Source organism: Carcharodon carcharias, chromosome 26, assembly GCF_017639515.1.
Source record: "Carcharodon carcharias isolate sCarCar2 chromosome 26, sCarCar2.pri, whole genome shotgun sequence".
Lineage (NCBI taxonomy): Eukaryota > Metazoa > Chordata > Chondrichthyes > Lamniformes > Lamnidae > Carcharodon > Carcharodon carcharias.
This window is the reverse complement of record NC_054492.1, coordinates 40,774,355-40,795,836: the sequence shown is the minus strand read 5'-3', so window position 1 is coordinate 40,795,836 and position 21,482 is coordinate 40,774,355. Positions and strand designations below refer to the sequence as shown.

Here is a 21,482-nt window from a genome sequence, read left to right as displayed (position 1 = left end):
CCATCATACATAAATATATTCAGTAGCATTTTTGGTAACTACCTGAAGTGTCATTCCAGAACAGAAGCTAACCATCTGAACAGACATCTTCAAATGCATTTAGCGTAGCAGTGGTGAATAGAATTAATGAAATAGATTGAAGCTGCTCAATTTGTCCATTGACCATGGCAACATCGGCAAGGCTGCAATAATTGTGTTAAGGCAATGTTGATACACCATGAAGAGCTATAGTCCTCATGATAATGGTACTCGTACAATGCTTTCAGGATTTTGAGATTCCTTTACTGTCATTGATTCAATGTACATCCAAGGCAGGACGGTGTGGACTTAAACTGGCATACTGTTCCCATAAGGCTATTGCGTTTGAGGTTATGGGCAGAAATAGATCAAAAGTCTTGTCTTAATTGCTAGATTGTGTAAAGTAACAGGGCTTCTTTGAGATGAAAGTTCCCATAATCTGTGAAATTAAATATTTATATTGTAACTTAAGACACACAGCCTGTTTCCTGTAACATACTCACCCCACATTTCAAAAAGACAGAATAGAAAAAAGACAAAGTCAAGCCCTGATAATAAAGGATAACATAAGGATTATTAGTGAGAAAGCACTTTGGCTGAGAAAATCAGGAAGCATGGGTGAAGATTAGCCCCCCCCTAATATTAGTTATAGAGACAGTGTAACTGTTGTAGGGTACTTCAATATTCTTAAACCAGATCAATCAAATTAGTTAAGGTGGTCTGGAAGATGAGTTTGTAGAATGCTTATGTGACAGTTTCCTAGAGCAATATGTTGTGGAACCAACTGGGAATAAAGCTATTTCAGATCTAGTATTGTGCGCTGACTGTTAAGTAGTGCTGGCGCAGTAAACGATTTGCTGTGAAAGTGATCATAATACAATTGAATTTAACATTGTTTGAAAGTGACTTACTCCAATCACAAACAATCTGAAATTCAAACAAAGACAACTACGCTGGCTACGGTTAATTGCGTAAATAAACACGTAAAGAAAAAACAAAAACTCAGCAGGAAAGGTCCATCCTTGGCTTGCTGAGATGGTTAAGGGTGGTATTAAATTAAAGGAGGCTTATGATGTTGTAAAAAATAGCAGTAAGTCTGAGGAAACCAGCAAGGGGTCATCAAAAAATGTTGATCAAGTGAAAAAACAGTAAACTACCCAGGAATGTAAAAACGGTATAAGAGCTTTTGTAAGTATGCAAAAAGGAAGACAGCAGCTAAGCATTTATCCCTTAGAAGCATAAGCAAGAAGAAATTATCATGGGGAAATTAAATCGCAGAGAAATTGAAATATTTTGTCTGTCTTCACAATAGACAAGTTGCATACCAGAAAGAGGGTAATCTGCTGATAAAAGTATGGAAATAAAGGTAATTCATATCAACAGAGAAAGAGTGCTGGAGAAACTCGGACTAAAATCTGACATATCTGCAGGGCCCGATGGCCTACATTCCAGGGTTCTAAAAGAGATAACCAGCGCATCCATTATCCCTGCAGCTCCGTTTTCCAAAATTCCCTAGATTCTGCAATAGTCCCAGCAAATTAGAAGTTAGAAATGTAACAGCACTATTCAAGAAAGGAGGAAAGGGAAAACAGGGAACTACAAGGAAATCTTAACAACACACTTAGAAAAATATAGTAAGCTTAGAACAAGTCAACATATGATGTAAGGGAAATAATGTTTGACAAATTTATTACATTTTTTTACTATGTAACTAGTAGGGTAAATAAAGGGGAACCAGGAGATGGACTTCCAAAATGCATTTGATAAGATGCCACACAAAAACGTTAATACAGAAGGTAAGGATTCTTGGAGTTGGAGTAATCTATTAGCACGAATAGAGAGAGGGTTAGTTAACAGACAGGAAGCCGAGAATAGGGATAAAAGGGACATTATTCACTAATGAAGTGCCACAAGGATCAGGAGTGGGACCTCAGCTGTTTGCAATCTATTAATGACTGTCAGCTTGCTGATGATACAAAACTAGAGAGGTATGCCAACTGTGAAGAGGACTCAAAGATGCTGCAAAGAGATATAGATAAGTTGAGTGGTCAACAAGGTAGCAACTGGAGTACAATTTTTATTTTATTTTTTCCAGTGTGGGCATTACTGGCTAGGCCAGCATTAATTGCCCATCCCTAACTGCCCTTGAGAAGGTGGGTGAGCCACTTACTTGAGCCTCTATATGCCATATGGTGTCATTACCCACAATGCTGTCAGGGAGTGCCAGGATTTTGTCTCAGTGATAGTGAAAGAACAATGACATAGTTCCAAATCAGTATGATGTGTGGCCTGGAGGGGAGCTTTGCAGAATTTGTTGTTCCCATGCATCTGCTGCTCATCCTTTGAGTTGGAAGGAGCCTTGGTGAATTGCTGCAGTGAGTCTTGTAGGTGTTATAATTTGGACGAGTGTAAGATTAGAATAGCCAAATTTTTTCTTGAAACTTGTAAATGTTCATGTTCAGAGAGACTTTGGTGTTCTTGTACGAAGAACACAAGTTAGCAGACATGTACAGCAAGCTATTAGGAAAGCAATAGCATGTCGGCCGTTATTCTTGTCCTTTAACTGCCTTGCTACAATTGTATAGGGCTTTGCTGAGGCCACATTTAAAGTACTATACACAATTTTTGTCTCCCATATTTATAGGATATACTTGCATGTAAGGCAGTATGGACAAGGTTCACTAGATTCGTTCCTAGAATGAATGAGGTGCCGTGTAAATTGGACCTACATTTTCTGGAGTTTAGAAGAATGAAAGGAGAGTTAATTGAAACATTGAAATACTGTCATTCAACCTGATGTTACATGATTGGGGACTGCACATGCATGGATGAGCAATGCTTACTGGCTGGGGGTGGGAGAGAAGAGAGAAGGTGAGGAGTTAGTCAACCTACTAAATCAATTACACAGAAACCACTCAGGTAATGCTAATATATTACTAGGAAAGGCAAATAAGCCAAAAGAACTCCATTAGTGACAGCTAAGTCTTAGGACTGAAGCTACCACAAGGGATCTACACAGCAGGACTATAATTATCAGGTATGTGGTTTGGTTGGTGGCTGGTGCGACACTAATTAGTCACATCTTTGGTGAAGGAAGACAAAGGCAATTTTGTTGCTACTGGTAAACTGATTTATTTGCAGTTAAAGTAAGATTAATATATCATTTACTCATTTAAAAGTAATTGGCTTTGCATCAACTGCTGTCTGTAGAAGAGTTCCAAACTTGCACCCTGTCAGTGTAGAAGTGTTTCCTAACTTTACTCCTGAAAGACCTGACTAACATTTAGGCTATGTCCCCTATTTCTGGACCCCTCCAACCAGCATTTATTTGGTGCTCATTTCATATAGTAAAATGTTTAAGATTGCTTCCTGATTTGAATTTCATCATTAAAACAACGGGCATGAGAGCTAAATTGAATGGTGCAGATTTTCTCATCTGCCCTACTTCTATTTCCCTCAGTAAAGAAGGCAGGAGCCGGCAAATGGCCATAGTAACTAAACAGTTTTGAAGAACTGTGGAGAAACAGCATATAAGTGACTTCCTTTGCTTTGGATATTGCTCACAAATTAACTTAGCTACGTGGCAGTGGTTACTTTCAATTACAGGACCAGAATGTTTCAGTTCGAGTCGGTTGAAAATTGATAGTAGATCGGCAAAATAACTTTGTATCTTTAATGTACATTATACTTCAACTACCCATATTTTTCCAACTATTGATAATTGATAAGTACACTTGGTCTTGATGTATAAGATCAACAATTAGATGCACCAAAATTAATGGCAAGGTGGTCAATTCAGCATTAATTTGATTGATGTGAAACGGCTCTGGATTGAATTTGTGTAGTGTTTAATGCTTAAGATAACTGCCGTATGGAATTTTGGAAGCAACAATTGATGTATGCCAGCAATTATATCCCTTGTAAAGTGCTATTTAATGAGTGTATCTTTTGAGCCGTGGGAAGGAATAAATGATAGATTTTCTTAAGGGGTAGGGGTGGCGAGTCAGAAAAAGACATTTTAAGCAGATTTGTCCTGGGTTCAACTGGATGTTGGGAGAACTGGTTTGTCGATCTTCTTCGAATTGAAAACTAAAAGAGGGGGAAAATATTTTTAAAATAAATGCGAATGAAAGCAAGTTAATTGAAACATGAGTCAGACCATAGCACACTGGTATGTAAACTTAACTGCCTTTCACATCAACTTGCAAAGTGTGGTACACTTCTAAAATGGAAAATTTTAGAAAACATGACCTAAATATTAGTAAGCTTATGTACGACAATATACAATGTAGCTGCAGATCACTCAGGAAGCTTTAGAAATTTCAGAAGTAACAAAAGCTCAGTTGTACCATTCATGTAAACGCAAGATTTTTAAAAAAATATTTTCTTCCAAACATTTTTGAGAAGTCTTATGCCTGCATTTGTCAGGTTTACAGCTCTAATTCCATATTTTAAAATGACATTTTTGACCAGGTCCACAGAGCATGCAAAATGAAAACATTCTATTCTCATACTACCTGGCCAATTCTGGAGTTCAAAATGGGTTTTTGTCCACAACAGCATCAGATATTCAGTCTAAATTAAATGTGCTTTCCAAACTTCTATTGGGTAGTCCAACCACAATATTTATTGCTTTACTACTAAAAAGTATACTGTTGCAATAAATTAGATTTACTTTTACTTGACCAACTTCTTTGTGATATCTATTTGTAATCTTACATGTGTGAAAATTTAAAATCTTAAATGCAACACAACCTACCTCCTTCAAAGGCAATTACCTTCAATTCTGAAAGCACACAAGTGGGATTAATGTATTTTCTCAAAAGGAAACAAAGACAAAAATTCAACAAAATTTAGAAGAGTAACATTGCTTGCAAAGAAAACATTTAAGGGCAGGGGCTGACATTAAGTGGTTAGCTTCCAGTGGATAGAATAGACAAACTTGCTGAGCCTAACAGCCTCCCACTACTGTAAAATTTAACAATTTGTACCATTTTCCAGCTGTTGGTTATGTTTACACCCTTTTAAGTATTCAGTGGGAATTATTGAAGGAGATCAGTACACCAATTTCACACCCAAATTCATACAATCCTTCCACACTAAATAGGAGTGTTCCTCCAAATGTCTGCACACATTATTGTTAATTTTGTATTTAAAAAAACGACAAAACTCTTAAGACTTCACTCCTCACACCCCCATTTCCTATCCAGAAAAACATGCATGTAAGTAACCCTGGAAGACTGACCATCCTATTCCCTAGACCTCACAAATAGCATAATTGAGTCACTAAAAACATCAAAATTCTTAAGGCTGGCATTTCCTGGTGCAAGTTATTTTTAATTCCATCCAGACCCAACTTCCTATTTGGGCTGGATTTGGGACAAGCAGGTGCAGAAAAAAAACATGTAAGAGAAGGTGATAGGAACAGATCAGGTGTAACCAGAGGAAAATAATTTTGGGGCTGAAATCAGCATACTCCTCCAATCTGAGGGATTGGTTGAAGATTAATCAGGTGGTGGTTTCTGAAGGAAATGTTGTGGAGTGTGTGAACGATACAACCTGGGGTGGGATGTTGGAATAGTGAGGAAAGGAAAAGTCAATGATTGGGAAATAGGCAAGCATATCTGCAGCAAAGACTGGAGATCAGAATGAAGCGCTGCTCCCTGGAGTGTAAAGAACATCATGGAGCATATAGATTTTTGAGGCCCGAGTGACAGCCAGTGGCTGTATTTAATGTATGAACTAAGTTTGGTAGGATAAAGAAATTAGAAAAATGGAAAGCTGAAAATAATTACTTATTTTTTCATGGATGTGAGCATTGCTGGCAAGGCCAACATTTGTTGCCCATCCTGGTCTATTCTTGAGAATTCTACGCACACTATGTTTTAAGAGGCAAAAGAACCGCATGTCAGAGATACTACAATTAGCTTCAGTGGTCTGTGGCAGAGGAGAAAATTGCACCAGATTATCAGTCATCACCATCGAATATCCCCTTCTGCTAAACATGCATATGTAGATATTGGCAATGGCAGAATAACCGTACTAACAGTACATCAATAAGGTCATACATGAAGAATGAAGAGATAAGGGAGGACTGAGTGGAATTAGCTGGAGCAAAAATTAGCACCTATAGGAAAGGAGAGCAGGAAGATGGAAAATAAAATCCCTAAATTAATCTCAGCATTTACCTGTTATGTTTTTTTAAACAATCCATGGGAATAGTCTCTTACCCACAGGCCTCCAAATATTAAGCCATCATGTATGCAATTGTTGAAGACAGCTGTATCTTCAGCCATCTAGGCCCTAAGGTCCATACGTCCTTAAATCTGTCTCTTCATGTTCCTCTTCCATTCCCACCGTGCTCCTTAAACCCCACCTGGTCGACCATGATTTTAGTCATCTGTTCAATTCTCTCACTTTGGCTCCATTTTTTTTCATGCCTATTTGAAGCACCTTGAGATATTTTCCCACATTAAAGGCATTACATAAAAGGCAGTTGCAGTTGTTGAAAAAATAGTTATAATGAAATAATGCCAAACAAACATCATTGCAAGAAATGTGTTTTTTATTTTAGTTCGATGTTTTACCAATTTCAACATCATCCTTCTGCAATAACAGAAGTCTTTGCACTAATTGGTACCAAATAAATTAAAGACAGTTGCCCAAAGTTGTATGCTCCAATGTAACATGATTCCAGTAATGTTTCACTTGTAAAACTGCAAATAAAGCCACATTTTACTCTTTTTGATGGTCATCTAGGCACTAATGGGTGTACAGTTCAGCTGGTAAAGCTGATTTGGTCACAGTATACCATTTCCTAAAATTTCTTGCACAAATTTACATAAGAGACTATCTGATACCACTCACTGCTTAGCATTTCGTGCTCAATCTATGCCAAATGCACAGCAAAAAACTCAGCATGAGGCATGTTAGCTAATAGATTTACTGGTCAGTTTTAAGGTGTAAATATAAGTAATTCTACAAGTATAAAGTGTGGGCAGTGGCTTTGAACAATCACGCTGACCTTCCATCTCATTTGTACATCTATTCCCATGTCAACCTTAAATATTCCCTCATGTTTTAAATACTTTGGTTCAAATTTCTACATTTCAATTTTTTTTTCCTCTTTTACATTAACAAACACATGATGCCTTTTCCTATTTTAGAATGTCTAAGTTTTTGAAATCTTATTAGCAAAACATTCCTCACAGTTGCTACTCCAGGATTTTCAAATGAGAATTTAATACATTGTAAATGAACAAAACACAAAAAGCATCATATCTATCATTGTAGGTTTATTTGCAAACATGGAACTTAAGAATTATTATAGCATAATATGCTGTCTCCTATTTTTTCCGAACTGCACAACAGAATAACAAGACATAGACAGTGAGAATTAGCTATTTTGTCAAGCTTCAGTTATTTAATACCAAAAATATGAACTGAAGTCTCTGTTCCATAGAAAGCTTTCTTTGCAAGTACTTCTTATAGTGCCAAGTGCCAATTAAGGTATTTTTGTGCCACCTAAGAAAGTAGGACAGGAGATTGTCAAAACTCATAGGATCCACACTAACAAGTATATAACACACACCAAGGCAGTATGCTACATACATGTTTGGTCACAAATATAGAAAGGAACTGAATATTTTGTAATCAGAATCTACCAAAAGGCAGACACTCCTAAAATTGCAGGACTTGCAACAACAGGCATATAAAAGCAAGTATTATAGTAGCTGTAATCCCGAAGACATTTAAAAGAAGTTACATAGAGCAGACTTGGAAACATATACATCTTCTTTCACAATGTGTATAAAAAACCCTTCACAAGTATTTTGGTAAATGATCAGTCTCATAAAATAAAGACCCTGAAACAAACTAAAAGGTGCAACAAAAACCACTGAAGGTAACAAGTTCTGTTCTACGCTTTCCTTTACCTTTGCTAATTGTAGTCAAATATACATGCACTATGGTGCTAATTATATTGTGCATTGATAGAGAAATGACAAAACCCAATACCCACAGGTGTGATAAGAGATCAAAGTTCCATGGTAATGAGGTTGATGTGGTTAAAATGTCTGGTCAGTATTTTATATTACTTGAAATGGCAACATATAGCTTTTTCTTAGCAATGAAATGGTTTAGTTAAATGTGGAGCTCATGCATGCACTGAATTTCAGCATTCAGAACCTGCATTCAGAAAATAATCTACAAAATTTGCTTTGCAGAATAGCTTAATTGTAACCATCCCCTATAAATGGACAAACATGCAAAATAATGTGATATTTAAAGTACATTCGGTCCAGAAGGCGACTTTTAGCATTTCAGCTGTCTTTACACCGAGCAGTAAAAATATTAAAAACAGTCAAGTGCACACGCTGGATTGTCACTTGTCAAGGTACTGCATGTACCCACAAGCAGACTTGCATTCGCAACACGGCTCTCAGTCTCCACTGCAAGACCATTGCAGCTCTGTTATAGATTCCAACTAAGCACAGCTTACCAGTTTTACAATGGACTCTGAAGGGGCTGTTATTAGTGGGCGGTTATACAACACTCTTAACTTTCAGTACCAATCTGGTTTAAATATTTACTATCTGCTATTGAAAATTTACAACAAAAATTGCATAAAAATGCTAGGATAGGATTGCAAATAATTAGATTTATACATAGTTGATTTTCTGGTGCTTTTAATATCAATATATTTTAATGAGGCAAATACAACTTTACATTAGAATGTGTGTGAACATTTACTGTATGATCTAGTAGAATTATCATGCATTATAGATGTCAGCTAATCCACAACACAGCTGGGCAGTTCAATGTAATTCCCCCCCCCAAACAATCTTGTTCACTATACCTGTTTTGGGTAAAGAACTTCCTAATAAAAAGGAAATTTTGAAGTGCAACATGATTTAAAAAAAAACAAAAAAAATGGCTTGGGATGCCTATTTTGAAATAATTTAACAAATGATTTCATAATGAATAAATATTTACGTCTTAGTAAACAGGTTTAATGTTTTATTTTCTTCCCTCTCTCTCACCAAAGGTTTCCAATATCTCCCTCTGGTTCCATTTATGTATAACTGCTTCAAGCACTCTTAACTGAGGGTGCCCTATTAGAGGTAATCAGAATAAATAAACTGGTCAATGTATTAAAATCCACAAAAACAGCTACATTATTAGAATAACAATCATAATCTGAAGCAGACCTGAAATAGTATAAAAATGAACCTTCAGACAATATTCCTTCAATATTCAATAAGCAACAGTTTAGTGCTTGCTTTCATTTCCAGCAGCCTTGTCCCAATGAACAATACATGTGGAGCATTTTTCCACCATATCAAAAGTAAGTGTATAACATATACAAAAACCATGAGTGACAGTAGCAGTTATGTTTCTATCATAATGTTTTAAAATTTCACCATTTCTGAATATTGGTCCCATTTAGAAATATAACTTGGCTACTGTCTATAGGCTTGACTAATATTTGACCAAATAAATTTGAAGGCATTAGAAAATATATAAGACCATAATGACTAGGTAAGTTATTCAATGTTAAGTATTGTAGCACTGAAGTATCAGTTATTGTAAAGAATGCTGCTAATGCATTTTAATTGCTGGTCAAATGGACTGAGCAAAGAGCAAGGCTTTGGCAACAGGACATGGGCCTTCCATATCTGAGCAATAACTTCATGGTCTCGTTGCCAACTTGAAACACTACCTTCTAATTTGCCAAGAAACACAATTAGTCAAAACACAGAGCTTATTCACTTGTAATTTTGTTTACCAACTTGCTGATACTTCACATTTCAAATCTCTGCTGTGACATTTCCACAAAAGTGACTTTTGTTGGAACAATTTTAAAACCATTCAAAATACAGCACATTCGTTCAGTTGAAGAAAACTTGAAGCAAGAGATACCATTATCATATGTTAACCTGTCTCTCTGCATTCCTTCAGGTTATTATTATGGCTCAAAGTAAAACCAGCTTATGAAAAAAAAAACTGACCGGCAATCTGGACAAAAGATTGTCTAGCTCTATTTTTGTATCCCACCAAAATTTGTGTTAGCACATCTTACACAAGCTATCACGTGAAAGACCATTTTTGTGTGTTTGGTCTTTGTTTTCTATAATTCACTGGACAGATCAGTTCTAATAGCACTTAATGAGAGCTAAAAAAAATTCTAGCTATTGTCACTTATTGTAAGCAGAGAATTAAAACTAAACGAACCATGAAACTGCCGATCATTGTCCTGTAATAAAATTCAGGCAGTATTAGCCAAGATAGCTTATTAGCTGATTGCATTAATTAATGCAAAATAATGAAGAAAACAGGCATTGTGATTTCACTGTTACATGTAAAGGTGCTTTTTGTATGTTCTGAACCATGATTTTTGTCAAATGTAATGTAACTGCATCAATCAATGCCGTAGAAACTCCATTGTGAATATAGTGCATTGTGCAACATACAACAAAGTTTGGCCGACTGTATCAAAGAAATCATCCTATCATTTCTCAAAATATGAACAATTTGGGATCAGGCACAGGCGGCATATCACCGGGTTCTTTTAAGGGTTATGCACTTAGTTTCTGGTAAACTCCAACCCCCATCACAAGAGAATACATTTGTCCTTTTCTTTTTCTCTTGGTTCCTTGCGTGGTTTCCGTTCAGTGCCCCCAGGCTGTTTTCCAGCAGCTGCTGCCTGTGATTGTTGCCCTTCCTAGAATTTTAAGAAACATACGACAGTAAAATGTTTAACTCACATAATAAATTATGAAAAGGAACAGTCATTTTAGCACCTAATATACCTGAACCTACAGGATGAGTTCAACTGCTACCCTCAACAAGCATTCAAACTTCATTACCACAGGTTTTGTAGCTCTTGGAAAGCTGGTCTTCAATGCCCAGTCACAGCTTGCTGCAGCTTTTCAAAAAAAAAAAAATTTTTGGCAGAACAGTTTGTTGTGAATAATTGTAGAGAACCCAGTGATCAACATGTCCTTCCAAGTGCAGGAAGGAAAAGGTGAACACGGTCCATAAAATAATTACATTCTTCAACATTTATCTGTTCCCAACCTCAGTTGGAGCTGCTACATAAAGTGGGGAAAATTTACATGGATTATTGACATAGGCTTTCCACAGCAAAAGACACAAAAATGAATAAAATTGGAGGTTCAGCTATCTACATATTGCTCCTAGAAAATGCCTGTGGAGTGGGAATGCAAGATGCTTGGAGCAGGTCTCTTAATACCGTCACTAGAATAGGCATAAATGCAAAAGACTGGGGTAAGGGGCAAAAAAGTAAAGTAGAAAATTGTTATTGGAATAGTTCTCTGTAAAAGCATTAATTGTGAAGAAAGGTTTTCCTATGCACATACTGAATCAACTGCAATTGAATTAAAAACAAAAAAACTGCGGATGCTGGAAATCCAAACCAAAAACAGAATTACCTGGAAAAACTCAGCAGGTCTGGCAGCATCGGCGGAGAAGAAAGGAGTTGACGTTTCGAGTCCTCATGACCCTTCGACAGAACTTGAATTCGGTACAAAACTAATGGGAACGGTAACTGTGAACGAGAAGAGTGTGGTGGAGCCCGAAGACGAAGCAGGGGTCCCACCCACCTATGTGGAGCCGGTGGTACTACCACCAATTGAAGACAGAAATGCAAAGAAGGAGGTGGAAATACGTTACCCCGTTGACGGTCTGCTCTGTAATCAGTGCAATCTGTTACTCTCGGATTAAGTGAGTTCTGCAAGCACATGGCCGGTAAACATCAAATCAAAATCATCCGTACGAGATGTTCCAAGTGTGGGAAAACTGGCGAGTACCACTCCATCGCATGTCACTACAGTAAGTGTAAAGGGGTGAGGCCCCCCTGAATTATGTTAATTGTGAAGTGTGCTGTGAAAATTTATCCTGATAACCCAGCTCTTCGTGTATCCCACAATATTTCCAGGCGATGCATTTCACTAATTGCTGTGCTCTGCTATTTTATATTTTGATTAAAAAATGCGTAATAGGCAGTGGGATTATCTACTACTTAATTTGTCTTTTCCTTTGCATTCAGACTAAAGATTAGAAGAATGTTTATTCCTCCAATCATTAATGCTTGATTAATTCCTTCAAGGAATGAGTTGGATCAATATCTAGTTGGAAATAGGACTGGAGGGTATAAAAATAGACACAAGTATTAAATAAGTCGTTCAATTATTCTATCTAGCACAGTAGTTCTTGTGATGTTTGGGAGAGAATCATCCATGGTAGGTGGTTGGGGAGGGTTAAATAGGGAGATATGGAAGTGATTAGATACTCTGGAGGTCATTTGATTAACTCTAACAGAAAAGGGGGCAATTATGCTGAAATTTCCCCCAAGGAGATTACATGCAAGTTGAATTCACAATGAGGTAGGTTGTATACCTTTGTAGAAGTGGCACTGGTGGGACTAGAGTCCTTTTTCAATCCATTTTTTGAATTCTATTTATTCTGAGATTTTAGCTTGTGAGAATAATCCTGTGAAATTTAAAGCTTGATACATCTAAATAATTTAAGTGTTCACAACACTGGAGAAGTTAATTAATTAGAAAGCAATTTTCTCAGAACTTCATGATGTTCACTATGGTAATGCATTCCTGGAATAGGAATTCAGTACACCCTTGTGAATCCCAGCACAGAATTCCTGTTTTCAACTCAACTGTGTATACAGACACCAACACAGGAGTAAGGGAAGCAAGATTAAAGCAGTCAAGCCAGCCTATAGCATTTTTGTTTACAATCCAGTGGTATGTTCAAAAATAGCTAAGGCAGGACCTAGAAAGACTTTTACGCCTGATATATCCCTGCATTACTTAATTACACAAGCACAGTTACATATGAATCAGCAGCAGGAGGCCATTCGGCCCCTCAAACCTGCTCCACCATTCAATAAGATCATGGCTGATCTGACTGTGGCCTCAACTCTACTTTCTTTACTACCCTTGATACCCTTTGACTCCCTTGTCAATCAAGAATTCATCTAAGTCAGCCTTACCAATGAGCCTGCCTCCGCTGCTCTCTGGGGAAAGAGTGCCATAGACTCACGAGTTTCAGAGAAAAAAGTTTTTATCTCCTTCAAACTGCAACCCCTAGTTCCAGTGTCTTCCACGAGGGGAACATCCTTTCAGCATCAACCGTGTCAAGTCCTCTCAGGATCTTGTGTTTCAATAAAATCGCCTCTCATTCTTCTAAACTCCAATGGATACAGGCCCAATCTCTCCAACCCTTCCTCAGAGGATCATTCCAGGAAACAGTCATCAGTTGAGTGAACAAATAACCCCTTTATTTCAAGAAACAGTGATCAGCTGAGTGAACGGATAACACCCTCATTCCAGGAATCAGTTGAGTGAACAATGAGTTCATCGTTTAAGAATTTTAGGAACATGCTATTAGAGTCAAAGAAGCTGGTGATTTTTCATACCTCAAACTTGTTGACCTGCATTATCATATCCCTCAGTCTCTTCTTTCTCCAGAATAATCATTTTATGCGATCTGATTCAAGGCTTTTCTCTGGTACCCTTTTCAGAAGCATTACCTTTCGGGTGAACGATTCCATCTAAGTTCCTTCTTGTTTCCAACTTACTAGTTTTTAAACCTTTCTCCCTGTGTTTTTTTTTTAATCCTTCACCATAGTGATTCCCTTTATAATCTTGAAGTTCCAACAAACTCTCTTTACAAAGAAACAAGCCTTCATTTCTTGTTTTTTGTTTGCTTAATTTGATGTCCTGATATCTGGAATCAGCTTTGTTGCTCACCTCCGCAACCATTACGATAAGATGCCACATCAAAGGTTACTACGCAAGATAAGAGCTCGTGGTGTCGGGGGTAATATATTAGCACGGAAAGAAGGAAGCAGAAGAATAAATGGGTCTTTTTCCGGTTGGTGAGCTGTAACTACCGGAGTGCCACAGGGGTAAGTGCTAGGATCTCAACTATTTACAATTTATATCAATCACTTGGGTGAAGGGACCAAACGTGTGGTAGTTAAATTTGCTGCCGACTTAAAGGTAGGTAGGAAAGTAAATTGTCAAGAGGACAGACTCTACAAAGGGATTTAAAAAGGCCAAGTCAGTGACAAAAATCTGGGAAATGGAGTATAATATGGGAAAATGTGAACTTGTCCACTTGGCAGGATGAATAGAAAAGCAACATATTATTTAAATTGAGAAAGACTGCAGGACTGTACAGTACAGAGGGATCTGGGTCCCTGGTACATGAATCACAAAGATTTGGAATACAGGTACAGCAAATGTTTCAGAAGGAAACTGGGACACTGGTGTTTATTGCAAGGGGAATAGAGTATAAAAGTAGGGAAGTGTTGCTACAGCTGTACAAGGTGTTGGCTACATCTGGAGTACTGGGTACAGTTTTGGTTTCCTACTTAAGAAAGGATATAACTGCATTAGCAGTTCAGAGAAGGTTCACTCAACTCATTCCTGGGATGAAGGGCTTATCTTACAAGGCAAGGTTGAGCAAGTTGGGCCAATACCCATTAGATTTTAGAAGAACAAGAGATGATCATATTGATACCTAAGATCCTGAGGGGACACTTCCCCTTGTGGGGGGAGTCAAAAACTCGGGGACACAGTTTAAAAATTAGAGGTCTCCCAAACAATGAGATGAGGAGAATTTCCTTCCAAATCAAGACAGTCATAAGCCTGTGGAATTCTCTTCCCCAGAATGCAGTAGAGGCTGGATCATTGAATATATACAAGGCAGAATTAGACATATTTGATCAACAAGGGGATCAAGGGTTATGGGGGGGTGAAGACAGGAAAATAGAGTTAAGATCAGCCATGATCTTATCGAATGGAAGAGCAGGCTCAAAGGACTGAACGGCAGACTCCTGCTCCTAATTCTTGTGTTCTCAACAGCAACAGTATCTCCCTCAGATTAGGTGACCAGAACGGCACAAAACTGATCAAAGCACTTACTGTAGAACTGCTTTCCATTTGGTAAAATGTCATTACCTGGCTTTGAGCTGCAGCTGCCTGTTCCTGTTCATGATAGAACTGGGATGCTCGTCTGTCTTCTTCTTCCTGCAGTTTTTTTGCTAGCTCTAGATCACTAATTCCTTCAGGAATCTGCTCCCAGGATAAGTCCTGGCTTTGCTGCTCCTGCTGTAAGGACAATGCCATCAGATAGTCCTGAGAGAAGAAATAATGTCCAATCAGGAAATCCCTAGATAAGGGATCAGTAATTATCCTTGAACAGTTCTACCAAATTGGATAGTGATAAACACTGATGATAAACTGAAACATGCTTTAATATGTTCCAAAGTTTAAAACAATTATTGTACACTGGACGTTCTCCATGATTTCAATGTCACCTATTTTCATGTTAAAATATACAGCGCAAAGCATTCCAACTTGCTCTTTTTCATACTCCTTTCCATCTGATGTGGATGTTATATTTAGATCTGAATCAGTTTAAGCTTGGGATTTTCTTTAACCAGGTAGCAGAACTTGCAAATAATGGACAGAATATTGAGATGGTTACATGCTTATACAACAATGACATTAACTGGTTGGAATCTTGGTCATCATTAAAATGTGAAAACTGAAGCTACAGCTGTTGAAACAATTCGTCAAAACAGCATCACAATGTGGAGTATCCCAATGCCACATAAGTAAATATGAACAATGCTCCTGAATTAGTTAGAAATAATAAAGTTACAAGAGAGCTGTAATGATTGATTAGATATTGGAGTTTTTAACAAATAAGTTTCTGTTTTTACTAAAATGAAATCTCCACCAAAGTTGTATCAATGAAGGAATGATACCAGATGCTGAGTGATTGATCGGAGCTCAGTTATTACTAAGCTGGGCTTCAAAACTACAAGTGGTTCAAGGAATAACATCGAGCCTATAGCACAGAAACAGGCCATTTGGTTCAATCCGTCTGCTTATGTTCCACACAACCCTCCTTTCACTTTACTAAGTTGAAACCGACCAGCAAATCCTCACATCTCTTTCACCTTCATACACATCTCACTTCTGCTGAACTGCATCTTTGCTGGCCACTTAACTACTCCATGTGGTAGCAAGTTCTACACTAACTACTCAATCTGGGCTACTCTCACTCTAGAGATAAAAACAAAACGAATGCTGAAAATCCAAAACAAAAACAGAATTACCTGGAAAAACTTAGCAGGTCTGGCAGCATTGGCGGAGAAGAGCAAAGTTGACCTTTCGAGTCCTCATGACCCTTCAACAGAACGTTCTGTTGAAGGATCATGAGGACTCAAAACGTCAACTTTGCTCTTCTCTGCCGATGCTGCCAGACTTGCTGAGTTTTTCCAGGTAATTCTGTTTTTGTTTTACTCTCACTCTAGCAGCTTTTAAAATAAGTTTTGTTTGTGGATATTGCCAAGGTAGCATTCTCAATTCCATTACAAAAAGGAACTAGCACACATTTTAAGAAAGCAACTAGATTCAGGATAGGTTTCGTGTAAACACAAAGCCATGGAACCATTCCAAGAACAGGAAACACTATCCCATAAACAGGTGAAAACACAAAATCTTGGTGCATTCACTAATGTAGCTGCAAGATCAGCAATCTAACATACATTTAATAGTGCAAAAGCTGGCATTACAGTTCAAATGTGTTCAAAAAGTACCCTAATTCTCACCTCATCTACTAAAAGTGCAATTTCAAAGTTCCTATCAATGCTACTTTTAATCACACTGTTCAAAGGTTTTAGATTACAACTTAAACTATGAATACAGATAGGAGATATTGAAATAACAATGTGGGAAATTGAACCGACTATACAAGGGAAAGCACCAAATGAGTGGTTTTGTTTCTGGAAGTTTCAACGTCAATCTGTCTTTTCAAAGTGCTTTTCACATAGCAATATGCCCCACCATCCCTCGTGCAAGGAACAAACACCAGATATGAGATGCCAGGGCATTGCATCTGAAAACATTACAGAAGTGGCTGGATGAGGAGTGTGTGAAATAAGGGAAATGAGTAAACAAGAGCAATAAGCATACAGGCATTTTATCTGGCAGCAAACATGCTGTGTAAGTGAAACACAGGGAATTTACTGTTGTGGTGACAATACAATTGGAATGGTGCATATTTCCATTTTATTACCTAACCACATATTTAAATACATTCTGCTCATGTTAGGAGACTGCTAAACAGCAGCTGGAGTCTTTCATATGCATCATGGAACTATCGCAGACTTTCTTGACACACAATGATTTCCACCTCCCCTCTCCTTGCCTAAAAGTGCACCCTGAAAGGTGAGATGTCTACTCAACTCATTAGCGGTTCACACATTTCAAAAGACGTACAATACCAAATTACGAGGGCTAAGTGACATTCACAACTGCAGGAAAACCCCTCTGCCCCATAGAACAGAAGAACAAGTTCCAGTAAAAATAGTTAACACTGGGTTTAGTTATCTTCTCCAGTCTTTTCTCCTGCTTATACCCTCCACTTCTCTAACGAGCTTCTCCTTAATTCCTGCTGCCATTCAGCCACTATATTCCTATCCTTCTCCCTCTTTGCCTCTATCAAGCAACCTCATTGCCTGCTTTCAAGACAATTCTTTGCAAACATGCCCTCAGCTCCCAACACTAACAGTTTTCTCATTTTTCCTCCTGCTTGGCAAACATTTCCTTCAAACGTTAAGTGCTGGAAGTCAAAATGCTGCACAAGGATGGCTAAGGAAATGCAAGATGGTGTTGCTTAAATTAACTCTTTGAAGTATATCTGGTTTGAATGGTATTAAGAACAGATGTTGAGCATTACACAGAACATAGCAGTTCCTGTGCTACAGTGTCTATGGAGGTTTTCCTGCAAATAAAAACAAGTGGGTTGAATAATTTTAATTATAGGTATTTTAGGTTTGCAGCTGGACGATAATCATTGTGTCCAAATGATGGCAAGATCAAATTAAGATAATTAAGCAGCTCCAATAGATAATCGTAATCATTCCTGGCCTCAGTGATGTCTAACAAAGATGTTCAATTTCATGTTGGATGAAAACAGATAGTAATGAACGTTATATAATAAGTAACAACCAACAAATATCATCTGAATTAAGCCTGCTTTTTATGGTTTACCTGATCTATTTGATCCTGCTGTCCTTTATACACAGTTTCTGGGTCAGATGGAGGTCTCAGGTGAAATTCAGAGTCACAGAAATTTCCATCTCCGTCCACATTGTGTAAACTCTCCCAGACCACCTTCTCTTCTGTAAGAAAGCCCTGGTCTGTCACCAGTAGATACAGTTGGCCCTATTAAATTAAAAATAATAAAATATTATTGACATATAGGTAGCACAACTAATTCAACTTCATTTAGTTTAAACTCTTGCTGAAGAAAACAGCAAAACAAATTGTGAAAGGTTTCGTTCAGCAAATTAACTGCACTCATGAACTAATAACTAATCCTAAATTCTAGATTGACAGGAATATTACAATGGTAAAGATATATTTAAAAATGTACATAATGTCCTGGGGATTCCGAATAAACTTGAAACTGTAGCTTATGTCAAAAAACTACTTTTTGAATGTAAGTCTAACCTCAGACAGACATTAACATTGCTGTTTGTGTCCAGTAAACTGAGATTTGAGTCATACATATAAATACAACGTTCTTTATAAAGGCTGATTATTTAAATTTGTACAACACTGTCCTTTTATCCCCAAAACTGAATATAGCCTGGACAGATGAATCTCTTTACTACAGCCAAGGGAACCCAAGTTTTTTTTGTATATGAAGTCCACAAAATTCAACATAGAATTCAAAGGTCATCACAAAGAATAGATTGCCTGCTGCACCAGTGTGAACATTCTCTCAAGATTGGAACAGAATGTTGTACTCTGCATTTAACCCCTGAATTTCCCAAACGTGCCAAAAAAAAAAGCAATTATTCCCGTGACCATAAATGAAACAAAACTAAATACCTCGCTATTGACTTTCTCTGGCCAAATGCTTGATTCCCAGCTGAAAGATAGCCATCATCTCAGCTCTCAGACATATACAAAATTACTACCGTTTAAGAGAAAGTTCTGACATAAAGCATGAATGATTATTTATAAAACTAAACATTACTGGACCCTGCACTCTCCACCACACTTGTTAAATTTTGACCTCTCTCTTTCAGTAGACTTATCATTTCCATTTCCCAAACCAAAAGTTACTGTAACTGCATGAAAGGTATTTGCATAAGGGGAACAGTTAATGTCAATTAACTTCTTAATAAAAAGACTGTTTAAAAAATATGCATGCAAATATTAATCCTCTAATTATAGCTTTATCTTGAGCGACATACTGCAGAAGTCTCAGGATCTATGCCTGAAGTGATACAAAAGCAACATTCCTTGGAAAAGGAATGGAAATATAACAGGTCATTTTGGGAAACAAGAGACTTCTTTTGGTTACGGAATGAGAAAGCAGTTAAATACAGAAGTTGTTTTAGAATCACTTACACAAATGAGTGGCTAACCAACTGGGGACAGTACTTTCAGAACAAAACTAAATGCAAGTTCATTGCACCATTAGTTGAGTACATACCCAAAATACCTAGGTTCTCATTTTTGTTCTGGCTAACGTACATAATCTATATGCAATCTAATCTGTGCATTGGAAAAATAGAATTCCAAGACAATCTGGGTTCCTCTCTCTACCCAAATTGTAGGCAAGAGTTAAGATATACACAGGAACAATTATCATTCAAAATGAAAAAATAACACAGACAGCAATGGAAAGAAAAGATCTTGCATTATTTATTAATATTGCATGTAGCATCTTGGGATGTCCGAAAGCAACCTCCAGCCAATTAATTACTTTTGAACGGTCACCGATATGTAGGTAAATGCAGCAGCCAATCTGCACACAGCATAATACTACAAACAACAAATGAATTAACTAATCAGATACTATAGATCACAGTGTATAAGTCAACTCAGCGTACAGGACAGCCCCATTTTTCCGGCCCAAAAATTGATTTTGTATATACTCAGTATACAAGTCAATCCACCCTGTCAAGAAGATATAATAATGTCTATAAAATTATTGGAAATTATTTTCAAATAGAGTTCTAGTGAAGTCTGTGTGTGTGTGTGTGTGTGGGTGGGTGTCTTAATTGGATTAAAGCCAGCTGGTCTAGAGGCTTTGATGTAAAGAGAAGTAGGTTTGAAATGTTAATTAGGTGAACATAGAGAAGTTAGGTGAAGTGTGAAGGGAGCAATTTTCATTCTTAAATAAACCATTCAAAAGAATGGGTGGAATATTACACCTAGCCAGAAGAAGCCAAACAATGTGTTTATTTTTTCCATAGCTTACTAATAATATCGGTGCCATGAAAGGGTTTTATTTTTAGAAGTGGTAAAGTTCAAAAAACCTAGTGATACAATGAGAATTTGCATTCAAAGAGGAAAATACATATAAAGGAAAAGAAGGCTGTTGGTAAGAGAGGGATTTTAAGATCCAAAGCCTCCAACCTGTAAGTCTCAAGCCACTGTCTGCAAGGACTCAGAACTGAAAGAAACTCATTTCGAATGAGTTCATATGAAGAATAAAATGAAACTGGGGGTAGTCTAATTTGCCAGGGGTCTGTTTAAATCTGTGTTTCACTTGTGCCTTAACGGAGATGTAACTGGGAGTCAGATTAATTAGGGGATTTTTAGAAGTTAATATAGAAGTAATTTGTAGACGTACGTATGTGCTTACAATCTTTTAATTAATAAATGTTTAATTTAGTTTTATAAAAACCTCTCGAGACTTGGCAGTCTTATTATAACTGAATTCAAAGTCTGCATCTCGAAGCATACAAATTACAAAAATTGGTTATGACATGTTTCCCTCTGGGATTTGAATAGCTCAGCATTTACCATCAGCTGTATCATAAAACACCCCCTTTACAACTATGACATGCCTACACTTGCATAATTAGTCAGCTTCAATTTTTCCCTCCACAAATGGATGTTTTATTTACCAATGCTTTTTAACCAGGAGCAAGGGATCAAGCAGTTTTGCCAAGATGTGCAGGAGTTTAACACACACCCACACTGTGTAGGATGATGACATTTCAAAATGGCAACCACCCACACCCATGCTAGCGGTTAGCTTTCTACTTGATGTAAAAGTCGACCCCTATCTTTGGAGGGATTTTGAAGCTTCAAAAGGCCAACATCGACAGTAATCTTTTTGGTTTTGTTGTATCAAGTCGTATTGGCCAGGGCACTAGAAAAAAACTCACTGTTCTTTAAATGTCAATGGTTGACAAGATGGATTGAGCAATCCATGTTCCAGTCACATTGAAAGAGCACAACTGCAATGCAAATAAATACCTCTAGATGGTGATACAGAATTAATAAATCTTTTACACTTAGGAACTGAAATTTCATTTTTTTTGCTGGTTTTAAGGAACACTATGTTTAGAAGTGATTTGAAAAGTACTGCAATTTATT

At 37.3% G+C, this 21,482-nt stretch overlaps 1 protein-coding gene across 4 annotated transcripts in view; it reads right to left on the bottom strand.

Annotated features, from left to right (window-relative positions):
* Positions 1 to 6,565: 6,565 nt before the first annotated feature.
* The window catches only part of mindy2 (MINDY lysine 48 deubiquitinase 2), a 71,272-nt gene continuing 56,355 nt past the window's right edge, over positions 6,566 to 21,482 (bottom strand). For 2 of the 4 annotated variants that reach the window (XM_041174824.1, XM_041174823.1), the window contains exons 8-10: positions 18,129 to 18,302; positions 15,024 to 15,200; positions 7,299 to 10,741 (exon numbers count right to left, since the gene is read on the bottom strand). In XM_041174824.1, the coding sequence (XP_041030758.1) occupies positions 10,631 to 10,741; positions 15,024 to 15,200; positions 18,129 to 18,302 (462 nt within the window). In that variant the 3' untranslated portion in view covers positions 7,299 to 10,630. Of the gene's footprint in view, positions 10,742 to 15,023; positions 15,201 to 18,128; positions 18,303 to 21,482 lie in introns of all 4 variants that reach the window. The other 2 variants (XM_041174821.1, XM_041174822.1) reach the window with 2 other exon arrangements.